The sequence below is a fragment of the Schistocerca americana genome, chromosome 1, assembly GCF_021461395.2.
Source record: "Schistocerca americana isolate TAMUIC-IGC-003095 chromosome 1, iqSchAmer2.1, whole genome shotgun sequence".
NCBI classification, from domain to species: domain Eukaryota; kingdom Metazoa; phylum Arthropoda; class Insecta; order Orthoptera; family Acrididae; genus Schistocerca; species Schistocerca americana.
In genome coordinates this window covers 132,872,991-132,890,373 of record NC_060119.1, presented here as the reverse complement: position 1 = coordinate 132,890,373, position 17,383 = coordinate 132,872,991, and the positions used below count along the sequence as shown (strand labels likewise).

At 42.9% G+C, this 17,383-nt stretch overlaps 1 protein-coding gene across 1 annotated transcript in view; it reads left to right on the top strand.

The window, feature by feature from the left end:
- LOC124620640 (estradiol 17-beta-dehydrogenase 2-like) overlaps positions 1 to 17,383 on the top strand; it is a 186,876-nt gene that overhangs the window by 73,764 nt on the left and 95,729 nt on the right. The window contains exon 3 of the mRNA XM_047147083.1: positions 13,749 to 13,970. Within this exon, the coding sequence (XP_047003039.1) occupies positions 13,749 to 13,970 (222 nt within the window). The remainder of the gene's footprint in view (positions 1 to 13,748; positions 13,971 to 17,383) is intronic.

The window sequence follows — 17,383 nt, the reverse complement described above, 5'->3', positions numbered from 1 at the left end:
TTTCCATGTGTTCTTCGACTGCAGCCTCAACTGCCATATATGCGCTCGCGACGCTGGAAGTTTGCCCAAGCCGATTGGACACTTTTTTCGTCTCTAGCGACATTCGATGACCGTCGCTTTCCCAGCGTCGACGATGAGGTCACACATTTTACCGACGTTATTCTCACAGCTGCGGAACGTTCAATACCACGCACCTCCGAATTGCCCCGGCGCCCCCCAGTTCCTTGGTGGAACGAGGCATGCCGTGACGCAATACGTGAGCGGCGACGTGCTCTTCGCATTTTCCGTCACCATCCAACTTTGGCCAACTGTATCCGATATAAGCAGCTCCGTGCGCGATGCCATCGCGTCATCCGCGATAGCAAGAAGGCAAGCTGGAAATTCTTTATTAGCTCATTTAACACCTTCACTCCCTCCTCGGAAGTTTGGAGTCGGCTTCGACGGTTTTCAGGCGCGCCTAGTTTCTCCCCGGTCTCTGCGCTCACTGTCGCGCATGATACCTTAGTGGACCCCGTCGCAATTTCTAACTCATTGGGTTAGCACTTTGCTGAGATTTCGAGCTCTTCAAATTACCCGCCAGCGTTTCTCCCGAAGAAACGTGCAGCGGAAGTGCGACATCTTGCTTTCTCCTCTCAAAATCGCGAAAGCTACAATACTGTTTTCTCCATGCGCGAACTCCAACATGCACTCTCTTCTTCTCGCTCCTCCGCCCCAGGACCGGATGGTATCCATGTCCAAATGTTGCTACATTTATCAACCCATAGCCTGTGTTACCTCCTTCGCCTTTATAATCGAATTTGGACCGACAGTACCTTTCCCAGGCGGTGGCGGGAAGCTATTGTCGTTCCCGTTCCGAAACCTGGAAAGGACAAACATCTCCCCTCTAGCTATCGCCCCATTTCTCTCACGAGTAGCGTCTGTAAGGTTTTGGAGCGTATGGTGAATTACCGTTTAGCTTGGTGGCTGGAATCCCGCAGTCTTTTAACACCAGCCCAATGCGGATTCCGACAGCATCGTTCTGACGTTGACCATCTTGTTGCTCTCTCCACTTATATCATGAACAATTTTCTCCGGAAACGCCAAACGGTAGCAATATTTTTTGATCTGGAGAGAGCATACGATACCTGTTGGAGGACAGGCATCCTCCGCACACTGTTCTCTTGGGGCTTTCGAGGCCGGCTGCCCCTTTTTCTTCGCGAATTTATGGCAGAGCGCACATTTAGGGTGCGGGTGAACACTACTCTCTCCCGTACTTTCTCCCAAGAAAACGGGGTACCTCAGGGCTCCGTGCTGAGTGTTGTACTGTTTGCCATCGCCATTAATCCAATTATGGATTGTCTCCTTCCTGATGTCTCGGGCTCCCTCTTTGTGGACGATTTTGCGATCTACTACAGCTCTCAACGGACCAGCCTTCTTGAAAGACGTCTTCAAGGATGTCTCGATCGCCTCCACTCGTGGAGCATCGAAACCGGCTTCCGTTTCTCACCCAGTAAGACCGTTTGTGTTAATTTTTGGCGACGTAAGGAGTTTCTTCCGCCCTCCTTACATCTAGGTCCTGTAAACCTTCCGTTTTCCGACGTCGCTAAATTCTTGGGTCTTATGTTTGACAGAAAACTGTGCTGGTCCTCCCACGTTTCCTATCTTTCGGCTCGCTGTCTGCGTTCCCTTAACACCCTCCGTGTCCTGAATGGTACCTCTTGGGGAGCGGACCGAGTGGTCCTTCTCCGCCTCTATCGCGCCTTAGTGCGCTCGAAATTGGATTATGGAAGCATAGTCTACTCCTCTGCTCGGCCGTATATTCTTCGGCGTCTCGACTCTATCCACCACCGTGGATTACGTTTAGTGTCTGGAGCTTTTTACACCAGCCCTGTGGAAAGCCTTTATGCTGAGACTGCTGAACCTCAGCTGTCCAATCGGCGGGCAGTCCTTCTGAGTCGTTATGCTAGCCATCTGTCTTCCATGCCTGCTAATCCAGCCCATGACCTTTTTTTCGACGCCTCCTTTGATGTCGGGTATGCAGGCCGCTCCTCCTCCCTACTACCCCCGGGAGTCCGCTTCCGTCAACTGCTCCATTCTCTTTCCTTCCGCTTTCCTAAAACCTTCTTGACAGCTTGGGGTACAGCACCGCCTTGGCTCCGTCCCCGGATCGACTTGCTCAGAGACCTATGTCAATTTCCCAAGGATGGTACCCCTACACTTGTTTATCGTCGGGCATTTGCTGCTCTATGTGCACAAATGACGGAAGCCACATTTATTTACACCGATGGCTCGAAAACATCGTTAGGTGTAGGGAGTGCCTATATTGTTGGCGTCACCCCAAATCACTTTCGGCTTCCCGACCAGTGTTCGGTTTATACTGCGGAGCTTTACGCTATTCTCCAGGCTGTCCACTACATCCGCCGCCATCAGCGGATACAGTACGTAATCTGCTCAGATTCTCTCAGCTCTCTCCTAAGTCTCCAAGCTCTTTACCCTGTGCACCCTCTGGTCCACCGGATTCAGGACTGTCTGCGCTTGCTCCACCCGGGGGGCGTCTCAGTGGCGTTCCTCTGGCTCCCTGGACACGCTGGTATCTGTGGAAATGAGGCGGCCGATATAGCGCCCAAGGCTGCAGTCTCTCTTCCTCGGGCAGCTATTCAGTCTCTTCCGTTTACCGATCTACGGAGCGGTTTATGTCGCCAAGTTGCTCATTTATGGCATGCGCATTGGTCAACACTTCCCCATAATAAATTGCGGGAAGTGAAAGCCCTTCCTTGCGCTTGAACCTCTTCCTCCCGAACGCGTCGTCGGGAGGAGGTAATTTTAGCTAGACTCCGGATAGGGCACTGTCTTTTTAGTCATCGACATCTTTTAAGCGGTGATCCTCCCCCACTCTGTCCCCACTACTCTCAGCTGTGGACGGTCAGACACCTTTTAATTGAATGCCCCTATTTTAATCCGTTACGCTCCCGTCTACAGCTATCGCCTGATCTATCGTCGATTTTAGCAGATGACACGCGCTCAGCTGACCGCGTTCTACAGTTTATTAGTGACAGTGAAATGACGTCAGTCATTTAAAGCTTTTTTTGGGGGACAACCAACCCCTTTCTATAGTGGATTTTTAAGCATTTCTTCTGCCTTTAGTTTTTCAAATTTTATGACCTTGTTCCCATTGCTGCTGATTTTAAATTTCGTTTTTTTTCCTGTTTTCTACGTCACGGGCTGGGCGCTAATGACCATAGAAGTTTTGCGCCCTAAAACCACAAAAAAAAAAAAAAAAAAAAAGTGTCACAATATAATTATTACGCAGATGGCTAGTTCATCAAACAGCTAATAACAACTAACGCCGATTTACTGGACTCCGGTGGTTAGCTGTTTTACAAAAATAGATACATCTTTCAGAGATGTATGAGGAATTTGCACTGTCAAAAATAATCTGACGAAAGCCAAAAGACCAACTAAAGTATACACTGAGCTCCTTTTGCCGTTTGCTCTTGAATGAAACAGACAAAATGTTAAATAATGGTTAATTTGTCCTGTAACATACAAACGCATTAGCAGAATTAAACTCTGTTCTAATGAGATGCAAAGCACCAATGAATAGAACAGGACTGGCAAACACTGATTAGGTAATACACCAGACAAGTAGCTTACAGAAGAATTTTAACAGTAAGCGCAGACCTGCATACACAATCAACCAAACCACACCTAGGCAATAACTTGCGTGTGACGTCACGTTTGTTTTTCTGTACAAACGAACTCCACATATTTTTTCAATGGAGGTCTGTAACCTCTCTCAAACTGATCTCGGTCATTATGGGAGCAAGTTGTACTCTGATTCTAATAGTTCTCTTCCTTCGTACAAAATTGTAGCTTTCGAGGAAAGTATCCGAGAGATCTATAAACATTTTGATCTAGTGCTTATGCCACAAATTTCGATTACTTCCTACGGGTAACTAAAGATACCCTCTACGACCATGTCATATGCGGATTCTACCGTATTTTTTTACTTTTTTTTATCGTCTCTCCATGTTTTTGTTCCATTTTTCCTCATATTTTTTCCACTTTTCCGGTTTCTTCATATTTTTCCATAGTCTATACGTATATGTGCAAGTGTACATACGCTCGTATTGCTTACATTAACAGGCATGGGTTGCTATTTTTTTTACCATCCAACTGTGATACATAGACCCATTCCAACCAGTGCGATTATAAATTATAGTCCCTCCAAATGTCAGCCCACATAACACTAAGTGCCAAGGCCAACGCTAAAACGCACGCATTGTCAAAATATTCGAATACCTTTTAGAGTGCTATGATTCCACAAACATTAAGCGATACACATGGATCACGTACTTAACTTGGAAATTAATTAAACACACTCATTCTTTGGCGTGCTTGTATGAAACAATGTATTCTGAGATGTTTGCTAGTAATGAAGGCACAAAAGTGCAGGACTGTGCGCCTAAGTCTAGATTAAACGTATTATTTTATCAAAGTATGGATCTTAGTTCCACTTAAAATGCTGTCAAAGTCATCCATACATTACGACAACCCTCCATCATGCTGGGGTAACACTATCACGTTCTTTCATACGGTTGGGAGGACTGGACTCTGCTGTTCGGTTGGGAGTTGTACCACGCATTCCTTATAGACATCAGGGCTGATATTTTAATAAATACGCGCCGTTAAGTATGCGTTTTAGGTGTGCAGCTTAACGCCATGCACACAAACAAAACACAAGCATGTTGTTTGTCGTTGCTGGACCCACACCACACCTGACAGCCCTGTGGTATCTACGTTGGAGCACGCTCAAAATAGTGTAATTGGATTCCACGTCAAATCAGATTTAGAAGGTATGACCAGAAGATAATGTCAGTGGACGTTTTATCATCGTGTCCTTTACCCTAAGATTTTTTTAACTGGTATGAATAATCGTCATCAGTGAAAAGCATTTGCTGCTGGCCGGCAGAATATTGCTACGCTAAATCGCATTCCAGTGTTTGTGAACAAGTAGGGAGCTCAGATGTGGTAGTAGTAAGGTGCTGAGCGTAAATAAAATTATTGAAAAAATAATTATTTATTTATCACAGAGGCATATCTTTCAAGTATCAAAATAAGTAAAATTGATTCAACATAACGGACGAACTTTTGATTACAAGGATCAGCCAGCTGAAAACAAATCTTTATATTCCAATAGATTTACAAGAATTAAACAAAGATTTTAGCAACAGTTCCCGTGATAAACAGTAACAGACAGCTGACATTTAAGGTTATATATGTCTGTGAAGCAGTCAGAATTTTTAAACACGAAAAATTGCATCTGTCTGTGAAGTAGACACAACAGTGCGTTCAAAACTTACCAGAGCACGCGACTGAAACAAATACTGCGCAAAATTTAAAAGGCACAACAAATTATACAAATCTGAGAAGCAGAGAGTGAAACCATTAATTCAAAGGTTTTAAGAGAGAACCTTTTGTACGCGTCTATGAAGTAGTCAATGTAGAACGTTCTTTGATGAATACTAAAACAAACAGGTAAAACAATCAAACGCAACAAACCGTACACGTCTGTGAAGTAGACAAACCAGGACGTTAACAAAAATCTTTTATAGAAAACAAACTACGCCTGCCCATGAGACGGATCGAGGAGAATGATGCAGGTGATTGCTTGATTCAGAAGAGCTTCCGGAACGTACAAAATAGAAATTAGAGTTACAGAGCAAATGAATCACAAATCATACACAGGACTATTAAAAGCGACAGTGACATGTAAACATGCAACAGCAATACTTAAATCAGTGAAACGATTTTAGATCAGCAAATACGAGTACACGTACAAATAGCGCCAATTAAAGTTAAATAAAGTTTTGACTTCTTGTTGCTGCGTGGAGTGGCCACGCGGTTTGAGATGCCATGTACCGGATTGCGCGGCCCCTCCCACCCGAGGTTCGAGCCCTCCCTGGGGCATGGGGGTTTGTGTAGTTCTTAGTTAAAGTTAGTTTAAGTAGTGTGTAAGTCTAGGAACCGATGACTTCAGAAGTTTGGTCCCTTAGGAATTCACACACATTTGAACATTTTTGACTTGTAAATATACACAGACCGTTACACTACACTACACCCTCGCAAATTACGAAAAGGCGTTACTGCCTGCTTCGGCGAACACAGTACAGAATTTGTATGCATTCTGTAATATACTCTCAGAACGAAAATCGGGTAGCAAATTAAGGACCGCACAGGCCTCCCCCAAAACAGTGGAAATAGAGCACAAGTCTTACACTTAAGAGTAAGTGTTTGACTTCAGGAACACAAAAATACTTAAATTCATAAATGAATACACCAATAGGGCAAAGCGAGACTTGCAATTAAATGAGAGTTAGGCTTAATGACGTTCAGGCTGCTGATCAAATCCGACAAACTATGGCGAGTAGAATGATCGGACAAGGATGACAAACGGTAATTAATGGTGAAAGAGTAGACGTTGGTCTCGCAAATAGCCACTAACACATGAACACCCACATATTATGCATCTCACCATGGTTCCTGCATTAACCCAAACTAAATCATGGATGAGGTAGAATTCCACGCCCAACAACCAAGACAGCAGGGAACTCGGATCAATTCTAGTGTCCGATTCCACACGTCGGCTTTGAGCAATGACGTCATACCTATGGCAGAGAAATTACATAGAGGCAATCTCTGAAAGCGACTGATCATATTCATAAACAAACGAATTTAGCGCACGATAAAATTACATTATTCACATGATTAATTACTTAGCCACAAATTGTACCGACAAGAATTAAAGGTAGCGAAAATAAATAAGAATAGCAAAAGAGGAGTACAAAAGTCTGAAAAAAATTACTATCGTAATTTATGCGAGTAAAAGCACAGAGAACCTTTAAGTGCAATACAGTAAACCGCTTGGTGAAGTGATAATATTATAAATCAGCGTTAACTTTTAATACTAACTGTTAAATCTACACAAGTAATGAAATTTGACAAAAAGCAGGGTCTAACAAATACTGAAATCGGTAATTGGAACTGACCTATGTAGGTTAATTCTAGTTACTGATTCTAACCATTCCACGGCTAGTTATTTAGATCGTTTTAACAAGTGTGTACACCAAAGTGTTACAGGACTTCTGCATATGGTATTACTATCTTCATTATTATGAAAAAGAGAAAAATTTGGAAGCTGCACCTACAATATTCATCAGTTTTGGTAGTAGTTCTGAGATCAATAATAAATCCTACAGAAACGTAGTCCACAGATTTACTGCAAAAGTGTCCAAAATTATGAACCACTAAAAAGCTGGAATCAGTAACGAAAACTGACCTCCTACATAGGCCAATTCTAATTATTGATTCGAGCCAGTTTTTTCGACACGTGTGTGTATTAAAATCTAAGCTAATATGATTTCTGCATTTGTAATTGCCCTCTGAACTACTGCAAAAAATTACTAATATTGGAATCGGTAACTAGAATTGACCTATATAGGTCAGTTCTAGTTACCTAGTGCAATTTTTGTTATTCATCGCAGTAGGTTTAGAGAGCAATTACAAATATAGAAATGGTATTACGTTTCAGTGCATGTAACTGCAAAAATAATTTACATTTGAATCATGGAGGGGTTGGAATCTGTAACTGGCATTTACCTATCGAGGTTTATTCTAGTTATCGATTCCAATGTTCTGTATTTTTTGTAGATATTCGTTTGTCGTGTACTGGCTTTTCTTTTAGAATTTAGTGTGTCGGTTTCTCCACATTTTATGCTACTCTTTCGTATTTGTTGTGATTCGTTTAATTTTCCTGTATCTCTGATACATTCTAGTTTCCCCCCACTCAAAAACCCAACTTTCCTGCGCGTCTCCCGTTAGATTAAAATTAATATAAAATTAACGCTATTTTATAACAGTATTTCACCATGTGCTTTACTGTAAAGCAATTTAAAGGTTCTCTGTGCTTTTCTAGTCGCATAAATTACGAGAATACTTCTTATCAGAATTGTTTTTAATTCTTGTTCTTGTTTTCGTTATCTTCAGTTCGTTTCGATGTAATTCATGACTAAGTAAATAACTGCGTGAATGTGATCGTAATTTTATCGTATGCTACGTTTGTTTGTTTACGCTGTTTACGAATATGACCCGTTCCTTTCATAGATTGATTATACGTAGCGCCTTTGCCTTAGGTATGACGACATTGCTCAAAGCCGACGAGTGGAATCGGACACTAGAATTTATCCGGGAACTCACCAAAACGAACTGCAGCATGTAGCTTTATCACCCCCCTGACACAGTAAGACATAACTCTGCAGCAGCCAAAGGCACGATACTCGAAATAAACACGGGCGATCCAAATACAGCAGTAGCTCAGCACGACACTTCGGCACAAGCCACGGTTACGAGCACCGCTCCGCCCACCGGCCAACTCTCCACAGACTTCCAGCCTACGGCCCCATAAGCAGACTGCCTAGCCACTAGCTGTGCGCCCTCACGTTACTGCTAAAGTCCACCTCAGTGGAGCCTGAGAAACCGTAACTTGGTAACGCAACCAAAGAGGTTCAACGAGCTCCAGAATCGGGGATTACTGAAGAATTGGGTACAACACGTCGGCTTTCTCCAATGACGTCAAAAGTTACCAGAGATGATGTATTGTACAGATTAACAGCAAAGACGAGTATTGAGAAACAAAGGAATGTAGGACGGTGAAAACAGATGATAGACACATAGCACGTGCATTCATATTTCGAACATAATGTTAAGCATATCGCTTCTTTGAGTCCTAGTATTCTATTCTTCAGTTGACTTGATTTATCTATTCCTATGAATATGGAAGACTTGAAGCCTGGTTCGTCAACTGCAGTACGAATATAAATTTTACAATTGTCGCTTTTTTTCACCTTCGCCAGCACTAGTATTACTACGAAATTTTTCAGGCGGAAAGACCGACATACGAAAAATTTGTATCCTGTACTTCCCTTGAACTATATAGGTTAACTAAAGAATAGGATACTAGCACTAGCAGAGACAAAAAAAGCGAGATACGTAACATTGGCGTCCTGTAACACAGTTGAACGACGAAGGTGACCTTCATTCGAGCTATGTGGGTCAACTGCAGTATGGGATACAAATCTTACGTATGTCGCTATTTTTCGCCTTTGCTACCACTAGCATCCTATTCTTGAGTTGACCTATATTGTTCAATTGGAGGACGGGACACAAATTTTACTGCAGGTTTTTTTCACCGACGCTAGTACTGCTAAGATGATATTTTTAGTCGATACTGCAAGTATCTAAGGCGAAAAAAATTGGTATCCCATACTTTAGTTGACCTAAATAGGTCAACTAATGTATGGAATGCTCGTAGTAGCGGAGACGAAAAATGCAACACCAGTAAAATTTCTATCCCGTACTTCAGTTGACTTACATAGATCAACTGAAGAATAGGATACTAGTGCTAGCGAAAGCGGAAAAATCTACATACGCTAAATTTGTATCCCGTACTGCAGTTAACAGGTATAGATAAACTGAAGTTTGGGATGCAACTCGTATATGTCAGCTCAGGTATTCAATGCTAACGTTACTTCTACCACTTTATTCTTTTCCATCTTTTTGAACCAGTATCCCATTCTTCAGTTGAGGTGATAAATCCATACCTACAAACGAAAATCATAAAACAAAAACTATCCACAATGAAAGAATTCTTCCAAACTATCTCAAACGTACTAAGAATGAAAATAAGTACCGAATGAATTGGAACGAACAAATGATCTAAATTAATACAAGCGCCAAAAACCGTACTCAGTGTCTAGCCCTGTCGTTTAAAAACATATTCGTTTCTATTAATTTACAATGATGGCGCCTCGCCACAGAAAATAACCGATTTATTATCTAACGCTCGAAAATAAGGACATTAGTGTCTGAGTAAACCATGACGTCATTGGTCAAAGCCGACGGATTGTATCCCCTTCTTCAGTTGACCCCAGAATCGATAACAAGGTGCGTCCATGGCTCAGTTTGTCCTGCGCACTTACGAATTGGTCAAAGCCGACGGGTTGTATCCCCTTCTTCAGTTGACCCCAGAATCGATATCAAGGTGCGTCCATGGCTCAGTTTGTCTTGCAGACTTACGAATACTAAGACAGACTGACATGGGATCCAAACCAGCATCTTCTGGAGATTTAAAGTAAATACTATTGATTTGTAAGTACAAACATTACAGCTAATCAGGAGCGATAATTGGTTAATAAAGTGTACTCAATATGATTATATCTTTAATTATTAAACGTGGAAATCGATTACATGAACTACCAAATAGTGATGCTGATAGTTCTACTGTAGACTATCTTGGTGGTGTTCTATGTTGCACACCTGGCTGACTATTCGTCGTATGCAAATCGTATTTCAGGACCAGGGCAGGGCTTTTGTGTTATTATTACGAATATGGAGTATTCAGAAGACAGTAATTATGAAAATACAAAGAACAGCTATACATGTAGATGCCTACCGTCTTCTGGCAAAGATGTAGAACAAACTACGCCTCCCTGGTACGTAAAGCAGACAATGTGTCAATCAGACTTAGAGCAATATCTATTAAAGTTTTCGTTTATGTAGTCCCAATGTCGTTCTGCAATTTGTCTACTGGGAGGCAATACGACCTTGTATGTCGATTGCGTGATCATGACATTTTTTCGTTTATGACGCCTAAAATCAGAATACAATAGTGTTATATTTTAGCTAGGTGTGTACATGTTGTAGAAGACTGTAGTTATTCGTTAACAGTAGTATGCAGTACCACACATCTATAGCCTACTTAAAGAAAAAGACGATCAGAAGCGATAATGGGTTATGAAACTATACACTGCATGTCCATAGTTTTAATTATTTAAAGTAGAAATTGATCGCACAAACAATCTACTGTAATTCTGTGCTACCCTTCTAGGTGCCTGACGGTTCGCTTAGTCAATTCGTCAGCCATGTTACTGGCAACCGATACCTCCTGTAGAACAAGGACAGGGAAACGTGTTTTGTTATGCAACTGCAACTACGGCTGGCAGAAACATCACGATTAAGCATTTAATCTATATTTAAGCATTTAATCTATAATCGTGTATCACTTGCATGCCTCGTTTCAGGAATTGATTCAGATTTTCAGGTGCTTTGGTCAAGAACGTACATCTAATAACTATTTATCATTCATAAGCAATTATCCTTATGTTTCTTTCTTTGTTTTTTACACTTGCGGAAAGATGGGTCATTTCAGTAACCGATTACATAGATTAGTGAAAAGCTCAGTTATATTTTGGAGAGATAGGTGCAAAATGGTTCATGACATGCCAGCAATTCCTACTGAGCATGTGGCTTTTAGTTCTTTGGCTAACTTGATGTTTCCTCCTAATCAACATTACCGATAAACACAGATAATTTCAAGTGTTGGTTTTGTTTTCCATTGGCTCCCGATTCTCACTGAAATTCGTTTTTATTAAATTTTCATACATTCCAATGAAGTAGCTGTTGAATGTGTTTGCAGTTCCACTAGACTCTGTAACTTTTTTGTGTGTGTAACAAGACTGGATTCTTATTTGTTTTCTGTTATTTATCCATTTCGTTTTGTATAATGTCCCAGATATCTTCCACTTACTTGTATAGCTTTTTTTGTACATATGATTATGCATTCTTTTCGCTCTAATATTTGTAACACCCTGAGAGGCAAGGGACTATTAAAATGCTTCAATACTTTTTGTTGATATGTATAGTCAGCCTTCCAATTTCTTTGACAGCAGACAAATCTTGATTATTTAATATTAAGTTAATGCGCTTTATGATATCCTAATGAAAGCTGTTGCAGTTTTATCATTAGTATATTTTTTGCTTGTTCTGCATTAACAGTAGTGTTAAGTTTCGAAGCTTTATGGTCGCTGAAAAATGTATTGTACACTTTTACCCCTCACTTACACTTCTCGTTCCCAAACACGTTTTGGTCCAAGCCTGTCTGACTGATTGGCAAGGTTTATTGTGTTAGTAAGATTATGTGACCTTTTGGAGGTTGACTAGAGTGGCTCTGCTAGCATTTAATGAGAAAGTCAATTTTAAAACCATCACAAGCTATGGCCCAACATTTTGCTGTATTGGAGGGCCACACTGGAATCGATTTCACACACTGCAAAGAAATGAACGACATTCCAATATCGCATGTCCAACGGCGTTAGAAGAAGTTAAGCATTCTTTCCAGCTACACAGTGCAAGGCTACCATGTCTAGCGGGGTCAGGTTCTATGGTAACCTGACAGACATTCGTCATGCATCGTAATATTGACAACGAATAGATTTAGATCAGAGTGTGCATGTGATTTCATGTTTACAGTAAGACGTTTGAGTTACATGAAAGCAATCAGAATTTTGTCTTGGTCAGCATTACAAAAGTATCGATGCGATGGAGATTTGCTGCATGTCCTACTAGACGTGATAAAAAATGGTTCAAATGGCTCTGAGCACTATGGGACTTAACATCTATGGTTATCAGTCCCCTAGAAATTAGAACGACTTAAACCTAACTAACCTAAGGACATCACACAACACCCAGTCATCACGAGGCAGAGAAAATCCCTGACCCCGCCGGGAATCGAACCCGGGAACCCGGGCGTGGGAAGCGAGAACGCTACCGCACGATCACGAGCTGCGGACGACGTGATAAAAGAGAGGTAATGTGGAAGATAGGTTTCCTAGTTGAGGAAATGACCATGTTTCGACATGAATGCACAGTTTACCATAAAGATTACAACGGCCGGCCGGTGTGGCCGAGCGATTCTAGGCGCTTCAGTCTGGAAGCGCGCGACCGCTACGGTCGCAGGTTCGAACCCTGCCTCGGGCATGGATGTGTGTGATGTCCTTAGTTAGGTTTAAGTAGTTCTAAGTTCTAGGGTACTGATGACCTCAGATGTTAAGTCTCGTAGTGCTCAAAGCCATTTGAACCATTTGACAGATTACAACGGAAAAAAGGTGGGCAATCGAAATTCCTGGCAGATTAAAACTGTGTGCTTGACCGACACTCGAAATCGGGACTTTTATCTTTCACTGGCAACTCCTCTGCCGACTGAGTTACCCGAGCCCGACTCACAAGCCTTACTCACGGCTTTACTTCCGCCAGTACCTCGTCTCCTACTTTCCAAACATCACAAAAATTCTCCTAGTAAAACTAGCACTCCTGGAGAGAAGGATATTGTGGAGTCATGATTTATTCACAGCCTGGAGGATGTTTCCAGAACGAATGTTCACTCTTCAGAAGGTCCGCAGCTCGTGGTCTAGTGGCTAGCACTGCTGGCTCTGGATCACGGGGTCCCGTGTTCGATTTTCGGCCGGGTTCGGGATTTTCTCTGCCTGGGGACTGGGTGTTTGTGCTCTCCTCATCATTTCATCACCACCATCATCAATGACAGTGGCTAGACTGGATTATGTAAAAATTGGACTGTGTAAAAATTGGGACTTTGTACGGGCGCTGATGACCGCGCAGATGAGCGCCCCACAAACCAAACATCATCATCAACTCTTCAGCAGAGTGTGCACCGATATGACACTTCCTGGTAGATTAATACTGGCAAAGGTCCTGAGACTTGGTCCGGCACGCAGTTTGAATTTGCCAAGAAGTTTCGTATAAGCGCACACTCCGCTGCAGAGTGAAAATTTCATTCTGGTAATTGTGAAATGTTTGTGAATGTAAATACTGGCAGTCAGGAGCGGCATGATTTCTAGTTCTGAACTGCTGCGCAGGTTGCGACTCTGGCTTCGGGCACGAACTGGCGCGCCGCCTGGACGCGCTGGGTGTGCCAGTGTTCGCGGGCTGCCTGTTCCCTGAGGGTCCCGGTGCGCGCAGACTCGCCGCGGACTGTTCCTCCAGGTTGCGCGTGCTGCCGCTAGATGTCACGTCAGACCAGCAGGTGGCCGACGCCTCCGTCTCCGTACAGGCGGCACTCCAGGACGCATCAGGCACAGGTATAAGTAAACGACGGGAACATATTGCAAATATGAAATACTTTTAAAAATGTCCTTTTTTAAATGCTATTAATCTCAGAGAATTAATCCACAATCTTGAGGGGTTTTATGGTGGAAAACTACCGCAGTTCGGTGAAGTATAGGCTGCCTACGTTTCCTTTTACCTGCTCTCAGGTCTAAGGCGCTGCAGTCATGGACTGTGCGGCTGATACCGGTGGAGGTTCGAGTCCTCCCTCGGGCATGGGTGTGTGTGTTTGTCCTTAGGATAATTTAGGTTAAGTAGTGAGTAAGCTTAGGGACTGATGACCTTAGCAGTTAAGTCCCATTAGATTTCACACACATTTGAACATTTTGAACCTGCTCCCACACCTCAAATAAATTTTGAAACTGATACCTTATACCTTGTTACGTGGCCGTAATTTTCCACTATTGAGTGAAGATTTAGAATGAATACCCGAAAACTAGTAGTATATTCTAAAGGACACTGTGGCTAAGGGGAAGTTTTATTAATAGTAATTAATATCTGCCAAAGACATATTGTACACGGATAAGATTTTTAAAAAACTTACTTTTCTCGTGACATTATATTGCCACAGAGTTTATAGCCCAGTCCAGTAGGATCCAGTCTGCACACAATTTCCGGCCGCGGTGGCCATGCGGTTCTAGGCGCTTCAGCCCGGAATCGCGCGACTGCTACGGTCACAGGTCCGAATCCTGCCTCGGGCATAGATGTATGTGATGTCCTTAGGTTAGTTAGGTTTAAGTAGTTCTAAGTTCTAGGGGACTGCTGACCTCAGATGTTACGTCCCATAGTGCTCAGAGCCATTTGAAGCATTTGCACACATTTCACTGTCACCCGCTTAGCTACTCTTGTCACATCACACTTACATCGTACCATGTGCGGTATCCCTAATACTGTCGCACCAAATCTCTATCACGAGTGCAATCAGATCCTGTCTCATTACGCCAGCCCACAGAATAAAACATGATTCTTTCGTACAACCTCTTTCATTAGCTTCCTATTTATCTTCTGTTGATCACATTCTATTCAGCTTTTTACCTAGAGCTGTTCTTGACTTATCCAAGTTACTGAATTAAGTCATTCCACTTACGGCTGTTGAAAATATTTATTGTGATTGATGTTTCCACATTTTGTCGCTTCCGAGCCTTCTGAAAGAAAACATTGTCACTATGTGAAATACGCTGACACTAAAAGGATATCGGCATCTTCCAAAGGCTTACAGAAGCATTAAATCGTCACCTCGTCAAGTATCTATACCAGAATGACTACCTAGAAATAATCTTTGCCACACTAAGGAGCTTGTTTAAATCAACAACACTTTCTTCATGTTTATTATCTATGTTTAAGAAAACTGTATTTTAAAACCGTATACAGATTTAGAGCAGTTGTATTCTGCTTTATATAAAGTAACACAGAAGTAAAACAAATCAGTCTACGTTGGGTGCTCCACTTTACGATCTCAGTTAGTTAAGCAGATGGTAGGTATTTTTAAACAGTGAACTTCGAGGAAAGAAATTAATGGCTGGAAACGAATACCTCATGTTTTTTATCAACCACTTGAGCTCATTGCAGCTGTTTAGACCAATCCGTGAATTTCAAAATGTGCACGAAATCTCCCTGTTCTCTGTCAAATATACATGTTGTTTATTCTAAAATGAGACAAACTACTGGGACCTCACCAACCGACCTCTGGGGTTCTATCAACCAGTGACTTCATGAAAGTAAGGGACTGGGACTGATTCACCTTTACAGTCCAACAGTGTCATTGTTTGATAACCAACTGCTAGCAGACATTAATACTAAAACAGGACTACACACCATTAGTTAAAAACCACGTACTACCCATGATTATGTGCAACACTCTGGATCCAAAGCCCTCAGGTTCGACTCCCAATCAGTAACAGGATTTTAATGTGACACGTGTCATTTCTTTTACCTCTGCCAATCCTTCTTAAGTGAAAAATGCTGAGTCGCACCATGGTTCGGAGTCCACGTTAAACTGTAGATACACCAATAACTGTCTGGGTGATTCAGTTCAAAAGTCGCATTTAGGCAATGGCTCCCCACCTCCAATAAAACTATGCCTAGTAAAGCTCTGCGGTGATCAAACCAATGTTTTTATTGTTTTTCACTAACTACGATCAATTTCAAAGCACAAATGGCTTCAAACTCGGGACGTCGTGGTAATCGACGTATCACACATCTGAAAGTGTAGCACAATGGACATTAAACACCATTTATTCCTTTTTTTAATTTCTTATCTTCAAAACAAAACAAGGAGTACAGTCTTCTGAAAGTGTTGCAGTACATCTCGAATGAACAGCTGATAACATGCACCAAACGGACTGGCAGCAAATTAGGTTTTACGTGGTCCATACACATTAACGTGATCACCGCCTATGTTTAGGCGTCAATGTGCAGTACCCACCCGCAGACTGCAGGTGGCAGCACTTTTATTACAAATTTGGCTTTTGAGCTAAGAAACTGAAAAAGTTCTCCCAAACAGGCCATGAAGGCCCAACGGTACCTACCGGCCTCCGTGTTATCCTCAGCCCATAGGTATCACTGGATGTGGATACAGGGGGACATGTGGTCAGCACACCGCTCTCCCGGCCGTATGTCAGTTTCCCAGACCGGAGTCGCTATTTCTCAGTCACATAGCTCCTCAGTTTGCCTCACAAGGGCTGTATTGTATTGTATTGAATTGTATATTAACCAGGGGCCTAGAAACGACGGAGAGGCTCTGTCCCCACCGCAGACGCAGTGGTCCACAACCCCCTTGACGACTACCACAGTCCATCTCACCCCTCCACCGTCCCACACTGAACCACTCTTTCAGGGTTATTGCGCGGTTCGGCCCCCGGTGGGCCCCCCAGGGAATGTCTCACACCAGACAAGTGTAACCCCTATGTTTGCGTGGTAGAGTAAAGGCAGTGTACCCATACAGGGAGAGCTTGTTTGCGCAGCAATCGCCGACATAGTGTAGCTGAGGCGGAATAAGGGGAACCAGCCCGTATTCGCCAAGGCAGATGGAAAACCGCCTAAAAACCATCCACAGACTGACCAGCTCACCGGACCTCGACACAAGTCTGCCAGGCGGATTCGTGCCGGGGCCAGGCGCTCCTTTTCAATCCGGAAAGCCGTGCATTAGATCGCACGGCTAACTGGGCAGGCACAAGGGCCAAGTGTACCCCGCTTGCCAACAGCACTCGGCAGACCAGATGGTCACCCATCCAAGTGCTAGCCCAGCTCGACAGCGCTTAACTTCGGTGATCTGATGGGAATTGGTGTTACCACCACGGCAAGGCATTTCTGAAACGGCTAAGTTACTCAGATGCTCTCGTGTCGGCATGCTTAAAATGTACCGTGCATGGCAAAATGACACTACCCA